The 25,290-nt window shown below is 41.2% G+C and overlaps 2 protein-coding genes across 6 annotated transcripts in view; one reads left to right on the forward strand and one right to left on the reverse strand.

The window, feature by feature from the left end:
- The first annotated feature begins 4,246 nt into the window (after positions 1 to 4,246).
- On the forward strand, positions 4,247 to 5,992 carry tnfb (tumor necrosis factor b (TNF superfamily, member 2)). Its single transcript, XM_085292717.1, has 4 exons — positions 4,247 to 4,533; positions 4,633 to 4,687; positions 4,787 to 4,846; positions 5,112 to 5,992. Exons 1-4 carry the CDS (start codon positions 4,345 to 4,347, stop codon positions 5,549 to 5,551), a joined length of 744 nt encoding a protein of 247 aa, XP_085148843.1. The 5' UTR covers positions 4,247 to 4,344; the 3' UTR covers positions 5,552 to 5,992.
- An 842-nt stretch (positions 5,993 to 6,834) lies between these two features.
- Positions 6,835 to 25,290, reverse strand: part of gabbr1a (gamma-aminobutyric acid (GABA) B receptor, 1a) — a 128,280-nt gene continuing 109,824 nt past the window's right edge. For all 5 annotated transcript variants that reach the window (XM_085292710.1, XM_085292711.1, XM_085292713.1 and 2 more), the window contains 6 exons: positions 24,445 to 24,555; positions 20,281 to 20,374; positions 16,645 to 16,772; positions 14,359 to 14,487; positions 13,439 to 13,582; positions 6,835 to 9,559 (listed from right to left, as the gene is read on the reverse strand). In XM_085292710.1, the coding sequence (XP_085148836.1) occupies positions 9,275 to 9,559; positions 13,439 to 13,582; positions 14,359 to 14,487; positions 16,645 to 16,772; positions 20,281 to 20,374; positions 24,445 to 24,555 (891 nt within the window). In that variant the 3' untranslated portion in view covers positions 6,835 to 9,274. The remainder of the gene's footprint in view (positions 9,560 to 13,438; positions 13,583 to 14,358; positions 14,488 to 16,644; positions 16,773 to 20,280; positions 20,375 to 24,444; positions 24,556 to 25,290) is intronic.

The raw sequence follows: 25,290 nt of genomic DNA on the forward strand, positions 1-25,290 counted from the left end.
GATGACCTAAGGTCACCACAGAGATATCTAATATAACAAGAGAAAAGTAACCGCAAAAGACATGAGACACAAAATGACTGCAATGTGACAAAAATCGAGCACCAAAAAAAGATCCCAAACCGCAAATGCACCCACACAAAAAACCTAAATGACTACAAAACAAATACGAATACAAAGAAAGTTCTGTTTGGGACGGGGCGGCAACTGTTCAGCAGATTTGGTGTCAAAGGCGATCAGCTGTAATGAAAAGGTGGTTCTAAAAATCTGACGTCCACCTGAAATCCACTGATGGGCTTTGCATGAAAATCATCGGAGCCACTTTACTAAAGGCTACAAAGAATTTGGATTCTCTATACAGTTTCTAAATCTTCGGCCAAATGTGGCTATCTTTTTAATAAGCTCTACTTGAAACATCTTTGGGATCTCCCACAACAACCACGCACAACAACTATTTAGGTACTTTAGCAGTAGCTCATTGCACCGACCCCAGGGGCCAAGCCACTAATTTTTGCCTCCTGTAAATTTAGTCGGCGTGGCAAGCAACCCAAACTCTTACTGATATGAGTTCATTTTAGATGATTTTAGTTACATTTCAATAGGCCTAAGCTGCTGGGGGCTTCCCATGAGACACTGAGTGGCTCTTCTTGACTCACATTTTTTCACTCTTTGAGTTTTTATCCGCCACTCTGCATTTAATTAGTAGTAATTATTAATCTAAAGTCTTCCTCCCCTCACCCTTCAATGGGCCACGGCAGATGGCTTACCCTTCCTGACCCTGGCTCTGCTGGAGGGAGTTTTTCCTTGCCAAAGTCACCGAATGCTTGCTCGGGGTTGTCTGCTTGCTGGGGTTTTCTGCCTATTACTGTGGGGGCTTCACCTTACAATCTAAAGTGATTTGGTGTTATACAAACTGAATTGAACTGATTAGCATTTAAGCTCTGTAATTTGTTTTAAAGAGATGATGGAGTGCTAAAGCATAAGCTAATGCGAGCAACCTTAGCCAAAAAAAACAAGATTATGTGTCAATTAATTTTAAGCTGGCAAACACTGTGCAATTTTTGACCCATTTTGAGCCGATTTTTCAGTCGTGCGACCGTTTTGGGGATTCGCCTTAATTGTGTGTTGTGCATCGTGTAATATATGTGGGGTAACGAGAAGCGACCTCACAACCAGCTCCCGATCATCAGTCGTTTGGTCATAAGAAAATCAAACCTGTTTGAAATCCTGTCGGCCGTCGTGAGGGTGTCACCGCAGCTTCTCACACTGCGCACGTGCAGACAGAAATGAAAGTGGAAAGATGGAGTAGCGCGGCAGTGCGGCATGTGAACTTTGTCAAGCTCATCTGAGCCTTTTCGATGTGGCCTCACAAAATGATCACGACCGCACCAACCGTGAAAATAGTTGGATGGACGTTGCTGCTCAATCACAGCTGCATGATCAATGTTTTTCATTAGCAATTTAGCAAAGTTGATGGTGGTGGTGTGTGTCTGTGTGAGTGAAAGACAGAGAGGGAGAGCGAGAGACAGATTTTGTGTTATAAGCTTCATGTTATGGATGCACAGTGTGACTCAGGTCACATCAGAGCATCGAGCTGTATAGTGTGAGACGATGCATCGTGACCTGCGAACTTCTCACCCCTGAAATTCAATCATACAGTTTGACCAGGAGCTGAATAATGCGACTGAAAGAAATAGCACAGTGTATGCACAGCTTAAATTGCTCCAAAAGGCAGCGAGAGCACAAATGTGGTCAAGGTGTCTAGTTCAGTGACTTCAAGAGTGAGTTTTTTCTTCTGCTTTTTAAAATAAATTCTCATACAGTTATTATCATGTCTTTAGTCCCGTCTTCCTTCTCTCACCCAAACCAATCACAGCAGATGGCCCCGCCCCTCCCTGAGCCTGGTTCTGCTGGAGGTTTCTTCCTGTTAAAAGGGAGTTTTTCCTTCCCACTGTCACCAAAGTGTTTGCTCGTACTATGTATTATTGGAAGGTTGACCTTAGAATACAAAGTGCCTTGAAATGCGCTGTATGAATACAATTGAAGAGAATTATCACGTAAAATTGACTCTGAGAACAAAATATTTCAGCATGTGAATCTGTGGGGATTTACCTACTTTTGCAGCTAGTGGCCATTAGAGGAACTGCACCTTTGGTGTTTCCACTTTTGCCTCGCGGGTTTCTACTTTTATGTTTTTTGTTAAGTTTTTTTATGATACTGACTAAACAATGTGATCACTCATAATGTGCAGTTTATCAAAAACACAGAAGATGGCTTCAAACGAGACAAATCCTCACTGCTTCTTTAAAACCGTGTTGTGACAAAACAAACAGCAATCGGGACAGTACAAGGGAAACCAGACAAGTGTTTAAGAAAAACACAGCCAAATGAAAACAGAACTCGCTGGACATTTGAGGCATGTACACTGGATAAAAAGCCCACACTTGGCCGTTATGTCTCAAACAAAGAAAGTCAGTTGAGAAAGTGAAATGGGAACAGCAAGACAAAGAAGGAGAAGTGTAAAAAGATGCTTTGTGGAGTGTCTTGAACTGAGTTGCATCACCTTTCAGTTCTGAAAGAGAAAGTAGAGAGCTGCCAAGTTTTTTTTTTCTTTCTCTGCTTCAGTTTTCTTTTTTTAAACTGAGGTAATTTCAGAAACAAATGCTGTGTTAACACCATATGTCAAGGAAAAAAAGAGAAAGTCTTCCAAAACCCCAGAAGATACTTCATGTATGACATATAGAAATGGATTACTTAAACGTCTGTTTCACTTTATAATCCAGGTGTTTTGTTTGTAGTGTATCTACTTTCAAATTTCTACACACTTAAATGACTTGTGAAAATTCCTTTTGAACTTTCATCACATATGACCTCTCATCATGGTTATACTTCAGTTGCTGAACTTTCGCTCATGCTGTAAAGATAAAGAAGTAAAATAACACTTCAGCGCGCCACCTATATTTAGCATTTATGGATTTATAGCAGACTGTAAAAGAGTTCCAGCCAGGTGTAAATATTGTAGGATGATGTAATAGAAAATGAACTGATAGTGTGCTAAAAATATATCACATTTCTTCATAGGAAACATTGCTGTTGTGGACAATGAGTTCTCTGCATGGCAACATTTTTGCTGCAAGGTGCTCAAAATGCCAATTAAACCCTTTTAATTGGCATTTTTAAGTAGCAATTATGTACTTTCTGTATCCAACAACCAGAACAGATGTAGTCAGCTAGCATCAGCTGGGCGAGAATGCTTCAGTGTTTACGTAGTGTCACACAAGAATAAGCCTCTTATCGTGTGTAGACAGACCGTGTCCTCTACACACTTGTGGCTTTTGTGCATGTTTTTTGGTACAGCAAGAATAACATGCAACTTCTGTGGCACAAAAATGACTCCAAAAGAGGATGTCCGCAAAACTGTAGTTTCTCTAATGGCCACTAGAGACTCCCAGGTAGTTTAGTAAGCAAGCGTTTTAGTTTAAACTCGGATGTTAGCACACTGCCCTCTGGGCAAATAATGGCCACTTATGGCTTGAAAAAAACCTACATGGCAAAAACGAGACCTTGTGGTAGTTGTGGCCATCTTTTATATACAGTCTATGGGTAAAAAGAATACAACAACATGAATGTACTTTTTTTGAGTGAAAGGCTCCCTGTTTCTCAAAAGAGCTTTGAGCAAAATAACACTTCTGTGAAATACACGGTAAAGGCAAGCTAGACGTGAGCAACAAAAACACTCTAGTTACTAGAACTGCACTACATGCCAGAGAAAAATGTGTAGATTTGATTTGGAGAAAAGCTATTATGTCAGTGTACTGTGAAGACTTTACTAATAATTTATACAAGTCACGGTGGGGTGGGGGTTGTTTATTTATAATGCCCCTTTTCTGACCTCAAAATGTTGGTGAGCTGTACGAGTTAACCTCAGACACAGTGTGGTGCAACTGTGTGTCTGTCTCTCATCGTGTGTGTGCCTGAATATCTGTGTATATAATTTTTTTAGAAAACCAAAAGTCGCCATCAACCACTTTCCCATCCTGAAACCATAACTCCTGCGGTGACACTCCGCTAAATGTTCTGTAACTTTTCCTTCCCTCTCACTCTCCTTTCTCCATGACCCCGGTTGCGCTGCTGCCACCGCTGTTGCTGCTGCGCTGTCTCCACTTACACGGTGACATCACTGGAGTTTCCCCTGCAGCTGCATAAATACTACAGACTCTCCAGCAGAAGTTCACTCTTAACACAAACAGCACACTCAAAGAGAGAAGTGTCAGCACAGAAGACACAGACAACTGTTCAGTTTCTGGATTTCTTTAAAGATCAGACGGCAGAGGCTTTGTGCACAGCATGGTTGCATACACAACCACACCAGTTGATGTCGAGGCCGGTCCTGAGGCGAAGACTGTAGTTTTAGTTGAGAAGAAATCACCTGCAGAGTGGATATGGAAGGTGTGCGCCGTCCTCGTCGTCGTGGCTCTTTGTTTAGCAGGTGTCCTGCTGTTTGCCTGGTACTGGAATACGAGGCCAGAAAGGATGGTAAGGAGCATCTCATCTTTTCGAGTATGATGAAAAGTCTTTCAAAACCTGTGTGTGTGTCTATATATGTATCTAAGGATTCTTTTTTCCTCCATGCAGACACAAGTAGGACAGCCAGAAGCACTAAAGGCGAAGAACACTGGCGAAAAACCAGGTGATTATACACATGGGTGCTTATGAGAGGTTTTGAGAGCTACATTTGAGTCTTTGTGGATTATTTGAGACAAGCTCACATTTTTCTTCCTTCCTTCAGAGCCCCACTCCACGATAAAATGGATCAGCAGCAAAGCCAAGGCAGCCATCCACCTAGAAGGTGAGTCACCGCTTACCTTGATTTGGTCCTCAGCAAACAATAGGCTCATAATCTCAGCCTTCAAAGGAGCTTTTCTGAGTTTTTCTTCTCCCTCTGTGGTATTGGTAGCTCTCTTCTTTTTGGAAACCAAGAGCACAATAAGGAAGTCCCATAAGTCATTCATTAGCTTCAGTCAATACTTCATTCTGCTCTCCAAATAACAAACCTGTCAGTAATTCACACTCCGGTATTTCAAGGCTGTAACGTTTCTGATCTTTACTTGCAGGCAGCGACTCAAAAGGTCATCTGGAGTGGAGGAATGGTCAAGGCCAGGCGTTCGCTCAGGGCGGCTTCAAGTTGGAGGCCAACAAAATCATCATCCCACACACCGGCCTGTACTTCGTCTACAGCCAGGCATCCTTCAGGGTGATCTGTGGGAATAGCGATGACAATGAAGATGAGGAAAAAAGCCTCACAATTCTCAGCCACAGGATCTGGCGCTACTCAGAGTCTGTGGGAAGCCCCTCCACTCTGATGAGCGCCCTGAGGTCGGCATGCCAAGACACCATTCAGGATAGCTTCTCAGACCACGGCTGGTACAACGCCATTTACCTGGGCGCTGTGTTTCAGCTGAACGAAGGAGACACGCTGTGGACAGAAACCAACCAGCTATCAGAGCTGGAGACTGACGAAGGAAGGACCTTCTTTGGCGTGTTTGCACTTTGAAACGACTCTCCGCTTTGAGCAGAAAAGCTGCATGGAGCTTAAAAACTATGTGAACATATAGTTTTTTATTTCATCCACATGGTGATGTTTAAATATTGAAATCTCAATGGAGATGAAATTCCCAGCTGAAAACGTTAGGCTGGTTTTTTAAAACTATATAAACTGTAACAGTTTGCAACATTGTTTCTACTTTAGGCACTTTTGACATATTATTTATACTGACCTGAGATTGTATGAGGCTAGATTTCCTCTGCTGTATCAGATGATGACAAGGCTCTTTGGCTCAAGAGTTCAGATACAGAGGTGCTGTCATAGCTTGTATGTATTTATTTGTATTTATTTGTATTTAAATCACTGGGACCGGGACTTTAAAGGTATTTATATAAGTTTATATAACTTTAAAAATTTATATAAGTTGTGAAAAGAATAAAAATGCAGAAAACTACAGAGAATGGTCTCCTGTAATAGTTAGAAGTCTGTCCAGCCGGCGCTGCAGCACACACACACACACACACACACACACACAGTAGTTGGCAAAAGCTGCTATGAAATTCCTCCACAGCCAGCAAATACTTCCTTTGTTGGATCACACAAGTGGAGGGGAATTTCCTGCTTTTTTTCTGCCTCTTGCCGAGTGCTGTGTCAGGTGGAGGCCCACAGAAGCCTCAGCTCAGAGTGGGTTTTCCCCAATGGCAGCCATCCACCCCCACACACAGCCTCTCTCGTTCTCGACACCAACCCTTTCCCTGTGCATTACCACATACCTTGCTTTCAGTCAGCTGAAAAAAGACGGAACGGGAAGCTGTGCGAGATGAGGGATCATGGGACTGTGGCACAGCTGGGTTTGTCAGACTGTCATCATCTATAAACACACATCATACAAATAACGGACGCACTTGGGAGCCATTTGTCTACTTTTGTTTCATATGCAAGGCAAACATCCACTCATTGTCTCGGTAATGAGGTTCCCACTGGGCTTTACAGTTGGTCATCGTGTCAAATTTTGCTTCTAGCTTTTGTTTAATGAGCTTTTCTTCTGGGTTTATTTGGTTTTTTGAGTCCTGCAGAGCTGACCTAGAGACAAATATCAAGTTTCACTTGGACATAGATGAATTGGTCAAAACAGCCCGAGCAAATCAGAAAAACAACAAATAACTGGTGACATCTAGTGGATAGTGCAAACATGAGCAAACATGTGCTGTGCCTTTGGAATATGCACAACAATCCATATGATATGTCCACATATTTTAAAACGTATCAATTAAAACACGAGAAATACCCAGTGAAAAAACAAATATTTTATTTATGGTACCCATATATCTGCATACACATACTCTGAAATATATTAACATTTAATATCTTAGATATAGTGAATACAAATATCCCCAAATCCATGTATATTCTTATATATGTGCAAGATAATAGAACATTTCTGAAGTAATTTCTGCATTCATATACTACACTATCAAGTGATCAAGGTACTGCACAGTTAATAAATATGGCCTATTTCATTCATTTAAGTTGACTTTGACGGTCCTCCCCCAAACCCTGAGCTAAACCGAGTAACAGCGACACAGAGTGGAATCGTTTGTTCGGTTTAAAGTGCACACTGTGATTTACAGATATTTAAAAATATTTGACAAAGTGTTGTGTTACCTGCTAACAGCGTCATTCAGGCGTCATTGCTTTATAAAATCTGGAAATAGCTCATGAATGAAATAGTACATCCGCATTAACTGCCGAATAAATACACTATGTCACATTACTTTAAGTCCTTCATGGATGCTTTCACCACTTAGCTGAAGGCAAAAGATGAAGAAAATAAATTAGCTTCATTCCCAATCGTCTGTGGGAAAAAGGAAAAAATTCATGTACGTATACATACGACACAAAAAACGAAGTTTACAAGTATGACGGGTAACAGATTTACAGGTATAAAAAAATTGTGCTTTCTCTGCATATCTACAGTAATAGCCATCACAGAAGCCCTCAACGTTTCACTGCTGTCCAAACATAAAGTGGTTTAGATTTACAAAAGGCAGAAAGTACAGACTGTGCTTCTATTAAGTATGTTGGAATTTGGATGGCTCCAGTTTTGTAGACTGTATATGAATGTGTTTGACGGATAACTGTACCCCGTGAAATTAGGCAGCCAGAATAGACAGCTGGGCCTTGGTCATCATGGTAAGTGATGGTGATTACTCATATCAAATGTTTCCAGGACTCCACAGATAAAAATCAAACTGTCTGATATCCCATTCAATGCAGTCTCCTTGTGCACATCTGGAACACTTCCATTCTCTGTCCAAGGACCATTCAACCTCATATATGCGCTTCCATGTATCAGAACACTAATGCTTCACCATTTATTTTGGGGCTGACGATGGATTTCCAAGGAGCTAAATCTGGCTGAGTGACAAATTTACAGTGTTTAACCCTTGAAATGCCAAGAAAAACAACTGACCCTCAGGAGGCGATGTCATGGTCTTTAATCCTTTATGTGCTTAAACGATGACAGAACGAAAGATTTACTGCGTTTAACCTTTTAAACGTTCGGAAAATTTCACTCCTCATGAACATCCTGGTTGCACTCCTGACCTCCTGGACTGCCAGAACTGCACACGGAGTGTATTTCCACTGATAACTGGTGTTTGGCCCCACTGAAGCTAAGGGCCCCAAATGGTGATTTGAAAGTAGGGTCAGCATCAGTGCTGGATAAGATCCAGAAGTGCACAAGAGGACGACCCCAAAGGACTGTAGATGACAATATCTGCAAGATACGTTAGATGCAGGCTTGATGTGACTTGACTTGATGTCTCCTACTGTACTGTACTGCTAAATAAACACAAACTTCAAAAAATACATTGTAAAATATGATTTCAAACCCCAAAGCTATCAAAACTGTCCTCATTCATCAGTAACTTTGATCATTGTCTTCTTCAACATGGGTCTAATAAGGAACTAGCTTATTAAAATGCAGTTTTGTACTTGAACACACAGTCCTGACAACAGACATCCATGCATGCTTAGCTCCCTGGCCGTTTTAAATTATGGCTGTTTAATAATGCACATTTTTCGCTTCTGAGCTTCTCGGCTGCTTTTAGAGGAAACACTAGAGGGGGAAAAAAAGTCAAAACTGTACATTGCTTTGTCCCTTTGCAAATTTCAGTTTTCACAACTCTCCTGAAAGCTTAACAGAGAATAGAACAACAACTCTATGACAAAACAATCAAATATTACAGACCAATATAAATCACTACCGCATGTCTGTCTAGTTAATGAACTCGAGAGACAAAATGTGGAGACGATATAGCAAAGACACAAACACATCCTTTGAAGATCCTCGACACTGCGTCTCCACAACGAAACCAGATAACGAATGAGGGAGCGGAATGATTAAGAGACTATTGTTCACTTGATCTTTGAAAAAGACGTCGTGTGCTGCTAGTCTTAGATGTGCTTGTCGCCACGTCGAGCCACCGCGTGCGCCGTGTTTCTGGGTTGAACACAGTGAGATCAAAACTTAGAGGATGGGTGTTACCTGTGTGACTCTCCCCGAGTATAAAGCACTCCCGTGTACTCATTTCAGCTTCCACGCCGTGTTTTAAAACAGTGTCACTACTCCGCTGTGCTCGTTGCCCAAACAAGTGAAACTCACAGTGTCTCGTGCTGTTCTGTGTCCCTCGTGTGCGCCTCCCCCACCCGAACCCTCCCGTGTTTCACCTATTTATACAGCAGCGGGATCTGGCTGTTGTGACAGTGGTTGCGGCTCATCTTGCTGTCTGCTGGGTAGAGGTTGGAGGAGTTGGAGAAGGAAGGTGGGAGGGAATGATTGTCCGTGGTTGGGTTGGGATAGCCGGGCGGAGGGAGCAGGGACTTGGGATCTGGCTGAGAAGAAGGAGGCGGGGCATTGTGGTTCTGATTCTGGCCCGTGGAGGGTCGGCGGCGGTTACGTAGAGCCTGTCGTTCAGCCAGCTGATTGCGGAGCGCCGAAACCCTCTCTTCTTTCTGAAAACACAACCAGAGTCTGCAGTTACAAACTGAAGCATCCCTACGATGATCTAGAGCAGATATTTGTCATGTGATCGGCACACAGCCCCGGGGGCCGAAGCATCAGCCCGTGACTGACACTCTGTATAACTGCAGCACAAGCATGTCACAGATTTTTATATCAACTCTCAGAAGAAGAAAAGCACAAACACTTTTCTGGTGGCCAGCCATGAAGTTAAAACTGCCTGGGTTCCTTTGACAAAAACTGTGGGATTTTTCCATGATGTCAGTTTGTTGAAGTGTATATGCGATCAGTAGGTCTTGCACCAGGTCACATAACTTGACATTTATGATGATGCAGAATTTCCCAGATAACTTCTGTATTCTTATTTAGTTGATTATTAATGAACACTTTCTCTGAGATGCACAAAGGTTTCAAAATTCACAAGCGGGGTATTTACTAAAGTATTTATGATGTAGAACAAAATGTGATAATAAAATAATAAAATAAAACTTTTTGACTTTGAGACAATGACCTGCTGCACCTGATGGTGAAAGCAATGAAGAATGTTAGTCAGCTAATGCTGATCCATTTGTTTCAGGATCATTGAAGTCGCTGTTCTGTGGCAGAAAGCATTAAAGCAAACACATCATTTTTACACTGTCAGTTTAAATTAGCCAACATTGAATTAGCCAGGGTTGGCGTGATGATGTGATTTTGCCGCAGGGACAGGAGTGTTTTTCCATACTGTGCAGGACTTTAGAGAATCTGATTCAAAATCTATCTGGTGTTCAGAAAAGTAACTATGAGTTGATGTCCAATGAAAACTGCACTGTCAGAGGGTTTTTGTAGTGTCAGTCGCTGCAATTTTATACTGTTAACTAATAATTATGTGAAAATGTAAGTTGGGCAATGAAGAAGAGTAACAAATTACTTTCTTCAGGAAGTAAATCAGTAATTTATTCATATTACTTTTTGATAAACCCCTCACATCCTGAGTGTCAGGATTATAAACAACCCCCTGTCTTTCTGCCAACGTCTCACTTTGTGCTCCTGAAACTTTTTCCAATTACAAAGTTCATAAAAAAAACCCATTTCCGGGTCCCTCATTCTGCTGGCGGTGGATTCCACCACGCAGCAGCTTTTAGTCATTTTCCATTTTTTGCTTGCAGATGGATCTGACAAGGAGTCACCTTCACACAACAAAGTCAGAGAGAGACATTCATTTTTTCCCTCCTGTGTGGATGGGACGTAACTGCACTCTGCCTCTATAGGTTAATAAGTACATTTTAAAAATAATAATTAAACTGATTAAAAATAAATCACAGTGAAAAAGCAACTCTGATATCTGATTAACTGCTTCAGAAATGTTCCTAGTGAAATACATTTGTGGGTTTCAGCTCCTCAGCTTGTGTGATTTATGTGAGTGAAATATCTTTGGGACCGTTTGGGTGACAAAACAAGACATCAGAAGATGTTATTACAGGTTCAGGGCTATTATGACTCTGAAGTAAACAAAACCAGGATGTGTGGATGAATATGCATGTTGATTAGCTCACCCAGCAAGTGTCCCTGGACAGCGATCCCCGAAGAACATAGCAAATTAGCCTTCTGATCATTCCAGGATTTAAAATTAGACTTTTTATGCTGTTTATATCACTGCTCATATTTTTTTATTATTAGTGCTGTTAGTAAAATGTCACACTCAGGCACTTTTTTTAAACAATTGTTGCTGCTTTAACGTAGAAATTTCCCCTTACAGGTTAAAAAAGCACATTTAACCTTAAACACAAGTGTTTTATATAATTCATAGAAACCTGCAGGGAACTTGTGCTACTTCCTGTAAAATATTCTCTGAAACTTCCCTAAATATCTACAAGGAGATGGCAGAACGCCACATAACACAACCCAGTGAGCCACCGCAGATCTAATAATGTTAAATATAGAAAGCTGGAATACACGGTCACTACAGTAATCAGCAGAGGTCCGGCAGCCTCGCCTCTGTCAGTGCGCCCCAGGCTGTGGCTGTGGCTACAATGTAGCTGCCATCACCAGTGTGTGAATGGGTGGATGACTGGATGTGTAAAGTGCTTTGGGGTCCTTAGGGACTGGTAAAGCGCTATGCAAATACAGACCATAATGAAATGAATTGTTACTTATAAAGAAAGATGAGCCAGAAATAACATGAAAACAAAACGGTTATTTCGCTGTTATTAACAGTGATGACAGCAAAAAAACACAATAACTGAAACTCCCGTCTCCATTGGCAGGACTTTCCCAGCATATACAGGAATGTTTGATTATCCCAAAAAAGGTTGAGGGAAACAGCAGGAAAATCACCACAGCAACAATAACATTATTATAATGTTTAACTAGTTGTTTCTTCTTTTTCATTCACATCTTTGTTTCTGAAATTGTCAAAACTACCAGGAAAATGCTCCGATTCCTGAAAAGGTATTTCACATAAGCTAACACATCCTCACTGGGACAGTAAATGGTTCACTCTGTGCAGCATGATCACATTTAGAGAACGACCAAAGACCAGCTGTGCAAGAAAAAGTAAAAACATATCTTTAAATTAAGCAACAACAATAATAATTTTGTCACCATAATTAAAGTTTTCGAAACTGAAATAAAAATAACAATAAAGAATTAAATCAAACATGAATTTAATAAGTGAAGAGATGCAGGTTTTTGATTACTTTTAAAACATAAAGCGACAGACAACCTTTCACTAAAAGTTACATAATACTGTTATTACTGTAGTTTTAAGGTTTCAGGTGACTTTATTTGTTCCCATTAGGGTTTAAAATCACAGCCATTAAAAAAACGAAAGAAACTTCAGTCTTTGCTGGATGTCCTCACTCGCTCTGTGGCAGCTGTGGTTTCTAATAATTGAGTTTTAGACTGAAAGATCAGATGAGCCACAGTCTGTGTCTCTGGGAACGCAACACTCACCTCCTCAGTCAATGCAGACGGAGCTTCAGAGTTTTCCCCCTTTAACTTGAACCATTATCAAAACTCTGCTTTTTTTGGCCTCTGACACTGTTTTTCTTTATTTTTCAGTTTCTCTGGCTGAAAATCCTCAGATTGTTTTGCTTTAGCCGACAGGCTTCTCCAAGAAAACAGCTTCACTCTTTGCTGTTCAACCCCGAGGTAAATGTGCTTCCATACAAAGAGAATGGCGGCAGGACAAAGAGCGTTTTAATGATGGCCAGAGCTTCCAGGTCTGAAAAGTGAACCCAACAAAAAGTGCCAAGTTTTCCAATTAGAGAGAGCGTCTAGCCTTTAAGGGTCTTAGGCACTAGTTTTATACTCAATAACATGCTAAGTTACCTTAGTCATTACTATAATTAAAAACAAAGATTATCCGAGGTAAGCTCATTGGCTAATGAGCTGTCAGCCAATGAGTGTGCAGACTGCGATGGTGAAAATGCTTCATAGCAGGATTTCATTTACTAACGTTGGAGTGAAACGGCACCATCACAGTGTTTATATCCATCATTTCTATTGTCTATGATTAGTGAGCGAACATGCGTTTATTGATTTATAATGATTCCGACACACTAACGCACAAATACACTTAAAAGGAATTTTCCACATGCATCTAATTACCGTGCAGGTTAAGAGCATTTCTATGCACATATTAGGCAATGAGGTCATCACGTTTGCACTGCATGGGAACATCTTGCAGCATATCTATGTTCACACAGGCAGCACTCTCAGTGCTCAGCATGCCACACAAACATACATAATAAATGAATTACATAAGATATCTGTACAATGATTTTTTACGAGTGTGTAGTATATCTATCGCCTTCACGGGTGAACTCCAGGTTAAACTGGAATCTGTATTTAATAATAATGATATGTGCATCTGTTTAATGCGTCCTCACCTCCTGGATGATCTTTTGCAGCTCCCTGTTCTCCCTCTCCAGCTGCCTGGACTTTTCCTCGTCGTTGTTGTTGGTGGACGAGCCGGTCTTCAGGGTGTCCTGCTGCTCCGACTGCCACTCGCCGCGGGTGATGAGACGCCGCATCTGGACCGTTGCAGAGACAGGAATTCAATAAAGAAGAAAATCAGGACTGAGACCAGCTACCCTGCGCCCAATGAATAATGCATCTATTCAGAGCCCGTAATAAAACATCTTTAATATTTGCAGCCCTCTCAGCCAAATCACTCACATTTCTCTAAAGGCTTAAAAATATTATTCATCACTGAAGACTTTTATTTTACTTTAGTGACAAGTTCAGCACTCGCTGCTGCGCCGTCTCTGCACAGCAGTGAGCTCCCACAAATATCCTGATAATCAAAGGGTGGAGACGATATTGTGATTTCCTGTTAATGAAATTTGAATTTCTGTAAGCAGCACTCTTCCTTCTGTCTGCAGCATGTGCACCGCGCGGCTCTTCTTCTGTTCATAACAACCCAAAAAACCCACGGCACTGCCAGACGTGTAAAACGTCTCACTTTGTTTGTTGCGGAAGATTTTTTTTCCTACTCCAAATGTTTACGGCAGCTACAAATGTAAAAGCTCCCAGCAAGAAATTTCGCAGATTATTACCTTAATGTTGAAACGGTAAGACAGATATGATTTGAGCCGGTCCAATGTTGCGCTACACTCAAACGTCAAAGCGTGTTTATGCAGTTGGGAAACAAAAAAGCTGTCAGAGTGAATAATGTGATCGCGACTGTCGTGCGCTACAAGCTGCAGCTCATTCCTAAAGATGCTGAATTTGAAACGTTTGACCTTCAGTTTCACTTCACCATGAATGTCAGCGGATCTTAAAAGGTGTCAATCATGAGCAGGAGCACCTTGGGTACAAAGAGCACCACCAGTGTGATGTAGGCAGAGAAGACGATAGCTAGAGAAGCAAAGGCAAAGGAGGCGTCCTGCTGTGAAGACAGGATCATAGTCACCGGAGCTGTGATCAGGCACAACACCTGCAGGAAGACAGAGAGAGAGAAAGAAGTAAGAACAAAGGGGAGAGTGAGATTAAATGTAAAAAGAAAGAAGGGAGGTAGGGTTGGAGGACAGGAGGTGGAGAATAAAGCAGAGTTGGAGAGCGACAGGATGAGAGGGGAGGAAAATCACATCCGTAAAAGCATCAGGCATCTGTTTATCATTCCGGGGAGGGCTCCCATGTGAAAACAGCATTAAAAAGTCATGACTGAAGTGGCAACAGCGTCCTGACAATCTCCACATTGTCATCTCATCAGGGCCTGGAGCTCACAACTTAGCAAAGAGGAAGGAGGTCCCCTCGCAGACGCCATTAACTATTGACATCGTCATAAAACTGAAATGTGAATATTATAAGATAAAATAGCAACATTAGACGTGACTCACATTGTGGAGCCATGGGACGAAATGGTCACGCAAAGCTGCATTTAATGACATCATAAACAACCATAAATGATGGATGGATGATAAATCTTCTCCTCGATAAATGAGGCGAGATCTGTCCATTTATTAATTATATATCCACAGAGTATAAGATGATAAATGTGCAGCTGCTCATTAGGGAGCTTTCTTATTCATATATTAATGGGGATTCGGGCCAGTGCAGGAAAATGTCAGTTAAAAACAGCAACCTATAAAAAAACGTTTGCCTTCTCTTGATCAAAACAGGGAAAAAAAACCTCTGCTGGCAGTTAAAGCAACAGAAACAACTTTTATTTTTTCTCCTGCAGACATTTTACATCAATTCCAAAGTTAGTCTGTGTCAAGAGGGTCAGGAAATGGCAGCAAGAATTTGTCTAAAGTGGCTACGGTGAACATAATGGCTGCTATTCCAGTGTGAAGTGCATCCTAGGTGCCTGCGTTTAAGATGATTCACTTGCTATTAACAGCCGCTGAAAAATGTTTATGACTGACGGCTGCTTTTACTGCCATTCTTTAGTGCCCAAATGGGTGCATTTTTAAACCTATTGCTGCCATGGGACGGGATAACTCCATACTGTGCATGTGGTCTCAGAGATACACTTTGCATTACCCGCACTGTGCAACACGCAGTACATGCCCAGCACTAAAGCTGAACTGCAGCACTCTGATAAGGTTGGCTTGCATCTGAGTGCTGCGCAGTAACAGTCTGCTTTGTATTCTTTTGATTTCATTTAACATTTACTTCACCGTGAAATGTCTTTGAGTTTGCACTTTGCAAACAAGACTTGAAATAAGAGTATCATAGCAGCGCAGGTACGATGAGGCAGCACCTGGAGCTGGCAGCAGAATGATTTGGATAGAAATGCAATAGGGGCTCTGAATTTAAGAGAAAAACATACATATATACACATATATATAAATCCCAGATCAAGATGAATATTAACTTCCTTGTTGAATCTAAATTGACTCTAAAATTTGAATTAAAGATTTACTCCCAACTGTAGGTGTACACAAAGCATTGTAGTCATGTATGGGCAACTAATACAAGCCTAATATGGACCAATCGTGCTCATTTTCAGTGCTGTATTCTTATTCCAGGACCATTCATAATAATCCTTATTTATCTTATGTCATCCCTCGGTTCTTCCTCTGTCTGGAACAAGCCCGTCTACCTCCCCTGCCTCCCTGTAAGTCAGCGGCCCCTTCTCACTTGTTTTTTTGCAGAAGCTAGCATAATATAATTGTGATCTTGTGTATGCTGTCACTGCTTTGAATAATATTAGCTTTCACGCCACAGTACAAGCACATCCTGCATGCTAAAGAGTGATGCCTGCAGTTTACTTAAGGGATGTACGTATCGCTGATCACAAGTTATGCCGAGTTCCTTTAAATTACCTGTGACATTAACTTTTATAAACGACCAGAACCTGTAACGTATTGCCTCTCGAGAGCTGGCCAAGCTACCTGGCTGAACGAGCAGGAAAGTAACTTCAGGAAGGCAAAAAAAAATCTCAGCTCCAAAGTAATCATGGACCACTGGCATTGATTAACTCCCCGCTGATATACTGCGGGCATTTTGTGCTACGGAGTAATAAAAACCATACTTATTGCCACTTTGTTATTCCACATCCTACAAAAGCAAGACAGCTGTAAAAATTTAAACCGCCGCACCCAGAAATGGGCTTAGGCATGATGGAGCTGTTTCTTTACGGACTCACAGCAACGTTGTAAATAGCCATCCCCACGGCCCGATGGTCATTGATTTTTTCTGTGGAGACAGACTTGGTCTCATATGCCAGAAAAATGCCCAGCAGCAGCAGCAGACCCTTGTAGCCGTAAACCACACCTAAAGGAAAAGAGAGGAAGAGAGAGAACGGTGAGGCGATGGAGGTGAGTACAGATGAGCAGCCGCGTTATGCAACGCAGGCAGTTGTTTAAAGTGCAAATATTTATATAATATATAAAATATTAATATTAAATATGATGCTGATTTCCATTTTTATGTTAAGACTCAGCAGTTTTTCCTGAATCACACACACCCAAAAATTATTTATATTCATACTGCCTGCTATGCAGCTCTTCAGCTGAAGAGCTGTAACAAGCAGTTTTAGCTCCTCCCTAAAAGCCCAATTGCTACTCATTGGCTAGCTTCTGGAAGCCAGCAGAGGAGCAGCAGTTAGAGATAAAAAAAAAAGTATTATCATTACAGGGAACATAATGCAGGCTTTAGGTGTTAATCAGGGTGTGATGGTGTTGCTATACAGCTTAAAATACTAGCCATCACCAAATGACTCTTTAGTGTCTCCCTGCACTCTGGGATATGTGCATGTGCATTAAATAAATGCAACACTATGAGGGACAGTTAGGGCCAACAGTAGGACTCCTGGGATGTCATGGGGGCTATAAGTTTGGTCATTAGCTTCTGAGAGTCAATCTTCATTTCGGTTCGAGTGTAAGATTCTCCTGGTGAACATAATCTCACGCGTGTTCGTTCGGTCACGCACTCAATAAATAAACGACTACATGACTGAAGAAACCTAAACAGATGAACACATTCATATTATGAACAAAATCACAGACTATCTGCAAACATGTGAAACATGACAGCTCGGGACCATATTGGTTGGGTCTGATTATTGGGGTGTCATAACCCCCCTGGGAATTGCGCCCCTGCTTGGGACACGTCCCTTCTCCATAAATGAAATACTTTGGAACAATAGCAGGCTACCTGAAAGTGTCACGCACACGCTGTCAGGACAGTCTGATGCTGAATTATAGTTATAGCCCTGTAAAGTGTCACATATACACTGTGTTCCCTCTAAATTCTGAGATATTGGAAGCAAAACTCCTCATTTCCAAAAGACCAATTTCACATCAAAATGCCCTGAAATTGTGTAAGCGACACAGCGAGATAGTCTGTTATCAAGTGAAACTGGTGGAAAAATGGAAGTTTCTCTGTGTCATTTGCTGCTTTTCAGACTCAGATGGTGTTTGGAAATGGATTCTTTATTATTAGGCAATTCTTAAGTTTGCAGTTTGCAGCTGCTGTTCTTCTTGTTTATTTTCATTTTGTGTTGTTTACCTGTTTATGTCTTTTATTTATTCATTTATTGAAAGTCTGAAATGAATCACTTTTTACAGGCCGTTACCATAAACCAACAAGTTTTGTCCCTTTGCCAGTGCTGTAGGCACAAACGTAAAGAATAACCTTTACCCGGTAGTAACTACGGAGAAAATAATGAAAGCTATTAAAATATGAACCAAATGAAAACTAATGAATAAAATGTTTAAAACAAAATCATTTGGAGTTTTCATGATTAATGCAATACAAATTTGTCCACCTAACATTAACACACGTGTGTAAAGGTAAAACATCCTCAAACCTTAGTCGTGTTTTTTTAGGCCAAGAAAACTGTCAGTAAAGAGTTTTGGCTTTTGAAGCCACAAAGACTATTTTGTATATATTTCTCAAAGTGGATGCTAAGGAGATGCTGAAATGTGACAGGTAGAGAAAAAAAGAGCACATGCCGTGGAACGTCTCCAGGATGCTGAGGTGGGAGGAGAAACTGGGGGGTTGTTGATGGGCTTCATTCAGATCAGCAGCAACATAAGAGACAGAAGGCCTTGAGGCTGTTGTAATTTTTGTCCTTGGATTGCTATTATGTCATTAAATTTTAATATTGTTTCAGGCGAGAGAGTAGCCACTTAAATCCTGAATATTTGGCCAGTTTATCCAAATAATGTCTGAAATCTGGTCCGTCTATTTTGGAGACAAAGATCCACCCGCCGGGTAAGATCGATCAGTGTCCATCACAGTCCCTGAGCTTGGCACACCCTTTAGGTCTTTACTGCTGACGTGATAAGTTGTAGTTGTGGATTTGGTTTCCCTGAATGTTTTTGCTTTTGCTTGTATGCCATTAGATACCACTGCAGGATACCATCATAGTGACATGACTGCTTCCATTAATTTTAAAGTCAGCTCTCCATGAATTGTATATGTTACAGCAAATTTACTAGTAACAGGAAGCATCACATATCCTGTAAAAACAGCCGCGTAATGCCTCTGGAGGCAAATCTGTGACCCTGATATCTCAGATTTAGCTTTTGCAAGCAAGGTTGTGTTGCATTGTGGGAGCTACAAGAGCCGTTTTTGACCTTTTCTACCAGAGTAAGATCTTTCTTTTTTAGCTATGCAAGCTAGCTTGAGGTACAAGGGTAGCCTCTTCTTGGTCAATCACATTTTGAATGACTGATTAATTCTACTCCGATTTGGATGAATTTAATGGAATTTGGTATAATCATGAAGGCTGGGCGAATAAACTGTATGTCTTTGGTTTTCCTGCCTCCTGGTCTCTAGACCTGTGTGACTGAGACCTAAAATCATGAAACAAAAAAGTCCCAGACAAGCCTTAAACTTCATACTGCTGTATGAAAGTCATGGATTTTCTTATGAGGACTTTAAACAATTAGTTGGGCTTTCTCACCTGGTAAAATTGTATCATGACATGTGTACGGTTTATGGTGCAAAGTGACACTAGTGTGTGTTAAAATGTGACAACAGTGTGAAAGTGAGACAGCTTTGGACTCTCTGGGGATGTCAACATATGAAGAGACTTGCAGAAGTCAATCAATCACCAGCTACACATCGATAAAGGCCTTTAGTCCCCCGGTCTTATTTTAGTTTGTGTCTCAAATACATTTTATGTATATTTAATGCAAAATAACTGAGATATTTATGGATGTTTTACAAATTTTGGGCTCATGCTGACTTAACACCAAGTGCTGGTGATAAATTCAATGTGGCCTTTGAGGAGTAAAAACACTGCACAGATGTAAAGTCAAAAATGTTGATACAATAGATACTGAAGAGAAAAATATGCTGGATACAAAGAAATCCAGTCAGAGTCGGAGAGAAAAGAGAATCGGTGACTGAGTAAAATTCAACACTTATTCAGACTGTCCATTGTTTCTTTACACCGCCTGATATTAAAGCACCATCTTTTCTTCCCAGAGAAGGGAAATGCTATGGGGCAATGGCCCAGTTTGTGACCCACATTATTTGAATTTCAGCACCATTATACTTTCATAAGAGCTGCCACACTAAGAAAGATAGCAGCAAGACAGACAGAGAGAGGGACTGCGTGGGCCGACAAAAAGCAAAGAGGGAGTAAAGCAGGAGAGAAAAGAGGACTCAAATGTAAGGGGCGGCGGGGGCTGAGGGATATGAGACCTGTTAAATTCTGAGTGAGCGGCAGTGACGTGTGTGCGCATATGTCCGCGTGTCACAAAGATACTCAAAACCAGAGGAGGGTGAAGCAGAATAGGGAGACAGATTGTTAAGAGAGGACAGATACCGAGCCACGTGTTCATCTTCTTTGAGCTGCAGTGCTCCAGCAGGGGCTGAATCAGGACATCCAAATCTTCTTTAGGAGCCTCCTTAGTGAACTTCTACTCACACGGCAGACAATGGAAAAGGAAAAAGGGATGGAAGGATGAGAGTGAGAAAGGGAAAGGGAGCGAGAAGACAGAGAGGGGGAGATAATAAGAAACTATGAAACAGTAGCATGGGCAAAATTGCACAGTAAGTATAAGCCTCAGCGACCGATCCCCTCGGGTAAATAGGGCCTTCCCGACAGGCAGATATAGATCACTGAATTAAAAGGATATCAGACATCCAATAAATATGAAATATGAGCATTTTAAAAGTCCATCAAATGTAAGATTTGACTGTAATTACATCCACTGTGGTGCAGGTTTGTAAATCGCTTGCTCCCGACTGAGGACGAAAGTGCTTAATGAGTATGTTTGCGTGCATTTGAGTATCCTGGTGTTCTCATCTTAATCTGATTTGGACTGTATTCAGGACATAAAATTTAAATGGAAGACTGTCCGAAGACACAATAATAACATCTGTGTCTCGATTCCTGAACACTGACATTCATTTTCTACTAAATGAGGCTAAAGAGATAAAGTCAGTTTGCTTTTGCTGTGTGGGTCACCACCCTGTCTCAGCACAAACACCATTCCTAATCTGCAAGACACGGACTGCATATGAAAGATGAATTTAGAGATCATGATCGCTGATTTGTGAACTCTGCATTTTAATGCCTCACAGTTGGTGCTTTCCCCTTTGCCATGTTTATCAGAGCAGCCAGGAGGACCATGCTGGATGCCATTAAAATAAAAAAAATATTCAAATGGCGCCAACACTAAAAACATGTCTGTGACTCTATTATTAGCTGAGTTGAAGACACCGGCTAGTAGCATCTCCTATCACTCAAAATGTCCATCATATGTCCGCATGTCTTAGTAATATTTAATAATAAGAATCTACTGGGCTCATTTTGCGTGCTGCTTGGAGCTAGTCTCAAGCGACACTTTGAGGGACTGCTTTCCCATTTTTGGCATCACTGTCTTGGCGTTGCTTTTTGGCTACAGAAGCTGCTGCTTGGTGCAACACCCACAAACAATGGCAATAAGAACAAAAGGCAAAATGTGGAGAGAAGGATGCTGCCACCTTGCACTAATGACTTAATTTGCAACCAGAGTTTGCACAGCTGTAACCGTGGGTGGAGACAAGGTATCAAGGACAATGTATTATTATGCATGTAGGTGCAGAAGACAAACAGCTTGAAGCTAATAACATTTGTCCAGAAAACAGTTAGCATGAAGCTAGTTCTTTGACAACGAAGGACATTCCAGAAGCCGGTTGGGCTACTGTGCTGACTTTTGGGCATTTCCAATGCAAAATGATGGTAACTATTTCAGTTATATTTTGGCTTTACTTTTGTACTTTGGGATGAGAGCTGGTGAGCTGTCCATTTGTATATGCACTCTATGGCAACACTACAAAAACCCACTGTAACTCGTGTCAAAGGTTCCCTGTGGTGAGGACACAAATGAGGACTAACATGAGAGTTTAGGGCTTTGCGCAGGTTTTAAACAGAACGTTCTGTCTCTGTTTGTCTGGATGCGAGCTATTCCTGCTGCTCCGGCTCGTCTTGGTCACTTCCGTTTTTTCCTACACAGACAAAATCATCTCTTACTCAGTTTCAACATCCCTGCTCTCATCCACTCCAATCTCCTCCCTTCATCTGTGGCTCTGCTCTGTGATGTTTCATCTCATTGGAGTCTAACCAAAATAACTTTAATTTGCATGCTCACGTTTCCGCAATAAATTTTGGTCTTATCTTCCAAATGATCTCTTCCTCTTGAAATGCAGATCATTTCGCGGAGTAGAAAGTGTGAAGTGGTAAAAAGAAGCAGAGGAGAGCACTTGCAATTTTCCCATCATTGCAGTGGTTTCAAATCAGAATTTTCATGTTAGCAGTGATTTACCTGCGTGCGTTTTCGTTTTATGAAAGGGGTGACTCACAGTGACAAACACACACTGCAGTTTCTCTGTTTTACAGCGTATTTTGCCCCAGTGTTTTTACTCGCCGCAGCTCTCAAAGCATTGTTTTCAGCTGCAGCAGGCAGCCGTTTTTAGCAAGAAAGCTGCAAAAGCCCACTGTGCACAGTTAGTAACTAGCTAGTGAATATAGTAGCTCATTTAGCAGCCAAAGAGCCAGATATTTCTCTCAGAGGTTAGCAGAGAATAAAAAGAGACCTAAAAGAAATTCAATTGGTTACCAGAAAGCTTGTTATGCCACTATTCAGTTTGGAAATAAAGTAAAACTTGAATATAGATTTTTTTAAAATTGCCAGTTATTGGACTTTAATTTTAATAGATTTCAAATCAAAGCAAACAGCCAAACTGTCCTTCAACTAATATCTCTTCAAGCTGGTGTGGATAAGCAAGTATCACATCATCCATTATCAATGTGTTCTGAGCTCAAAGTGAGTTCAGCAATGTTTCATTTTTCCCCACTGTGACACATCAAAATGGCTCATTATGATATCAAAAAACACAAAACATAGAAGCATTAACTGAATTTGGACACTAAGGGGATAAAAAGCAGCAAAGGAATATGTAGCCATCTCTTTATGCTGCAGGTTTTCCAGCGTTCCCTCTCTATGTTGAACTTTAACTTTGGTCAGCTACATATTTTAAGGAATATCCCTCAGTTTTTAGCTGCTAACTTCAACACAGACTGACTGACTGCTGTGTAGTGCTCAGCAGGTAACACAGGGCACCTTAATGGGAGGTTTTTCTTCTCTGAAAATTATTGTCTGTGTTATTATTGAACAGAATTAAAAAGAAGTTTAAAAGGTAGATTGAAACGGTTAAAAAAGTAAAGATGGGTATTCGGTTACCCCACAGTCTTACAAATGACCAGCAGGGGGAGCCTCCCGTGGTTTCGATAAGAAGTCAACGTGTGCAGAAATTTGTGGAAAAACGACCTTTCTGCCATGTTGGTTACATTTACGTTTGTTTATACATTAATAAAAACTTTCCTGCTGAGCTTATGGTCAAGTTTTGTTTCATAAAAAATTGTAAATTCATTAAGAGTCAAATAAATACAAACTTTGGTTGCTTTAGAGAAGCTGCTTTGTGAGAGTGCAGTGTTTCTATGTCAGAGTCATAACGCTCGTGTCAAAGATTCAAAATAACTACTGTATGATGTTACAGGCACCACATCTATTTCTCTGTATACTCTGTAGTGAAAAAATACTCCATATCCCTTCACTACAGGGAAAAAATGATTTTTTTTTCCTAAACTGTAAGAGCTGAAAATGAGCAAGCCTGAAGATTCAAACAGACAGAACCATTTTTTAAAATATACTAATGGTGTGTTTAAAGTACTATTACAATTTAATGGAAGCCGTTGGTATGAAGAAACAAAGCATGATGGGTGACCCAATCACAAGCGCACAGTTATGATTCTTACAACACTTGAACAGTGGCTTAGCATCAATCGCACCGGCCCGCGTGGCCATTTTCTAAAGTTATTGTTCATAATGTGAACGTAGTACAAGACCACAGCAACGGCAGCAATACTTTACTTTGTAGTAAGTGTATGCAAAACAGCAAAACGGCATGCTGCTCATCATTTAGAGTATGAAGAATAAAATGGGTACAAGTTTTTAGTCCTTCTTGAATAAAGGTGGTTAAAACATACGATCCTACAGAGAGGCAGGGATAAACTTGCTCACAATAGAGATGCCACAGGGTAACCTGTGCTTTTAACAGACATCAAGCACAGATCAACATATAACGGCTACATTTGGCTGCTCCCTTATTCAGCAGGTAGCTGAGCCGGTTTGATTTGACAGGTTTTTACACCGGATGCCCTCCCTGGTGTAACTCCCAAAGGATTTGCGTCTCCTCCCGGGATAAATATATAAAAGTCCTAAATATCAGTGTTCCAGTGCTACTGCTCATCTGCGCTTAAACATGATATTTATCCCTGGTTCAAACTGTGCTCTTTGAGTCAAGATGAATCCAAATGAAAGAACAATTCTTCAGTCGCGACCGAGCGTCTCATTACTGCGTTTCTGATTGATGGCTGTGGCTGCACAGTCTGTGCAAACGGGCGGTGACACACAAATGATCTCATCTGTCTCTAGTACTCTACCTCCTTAGTGATGTGCAGAGGATCCACAATCTGCCAGATCATGAGTGACAGGAAGTCGATAGCCAGCAGCACCCCGACCGTTGCGTAGAGTTTCCACGGCTCCAAGTGTTGCTGTGTGAGTCGGAGACAGAGACACACAAACAGAAACACAAGAGTCATCACTATCCAAGGGCATCACGAGCTGGTCCGCAAACAAAGACAAACTACCAGGACAAATAATGCGACAGGCGTCCTTGTGATTTCTGGATGACTGGGCACGAATTGTCTCTCCGAATGTGTGTCTTGACAGAGTGTGCGTTTTCAGAAGCAGCAGGAGTTTGTGTGCGGCTACAGAGCCCGTATTTGCACCTGAAATCATCGTTTATACAAACTGAGATGACACTGCTTTCGTGTGGAAGCGAGCGCTATCAATTCTATTATTCTTTACTTGAGCTATAATGGAAGCAATAAAGCCGTAACCGAAAAACAAGCAACAAAAATGAGCTCCCCCCTCTCTCCAGCTTTTTTTTTTTAACTTCAGCCATGCTGGCTCACGCACAGCACCTCCAACATTGTAACAGCCATTCAAGCGTGGAACAACCAAAACTGAAGAATAAAATAAAGAAGAAAACACATTACACAGTCCTGGGCCGCCTCTTCACTTGAGTTGCATGAAAAATGACTTGAAAAGCGCCCATTGTCCCCTCCATTTGTGAAAGTTTCTTTAAATACTCTCACTGAGCTCTCTGGCAAATTGCCCTTCTGTGGACAGGAAGAGAACTGAAAGTCAACCTGATTCGTTCTGCTTTGGCTCAAATAATAAAGCCCCGAAGGCTGGATTTCTGCATTGAACTTTAATACTCATCC

The sequence above is a fragment of the Mchenga conophoros genome, linkage group LG11 (assembly GCF_057382185.1).
Source record: "Mchenga conophoros isolate Kocher_MC1m ecotype Shallow Benthic linkage group LG11, M_conophoros_male_GT1.1, whole genome shotgun sequence".
In the NCBI taxonomy this organism is placed as follows: Eukaryota; Metazoa; Chordata; class Actinopteri; order Cichliformes; family Cichlidae; genus Mchenga; species Mchenga conophoros.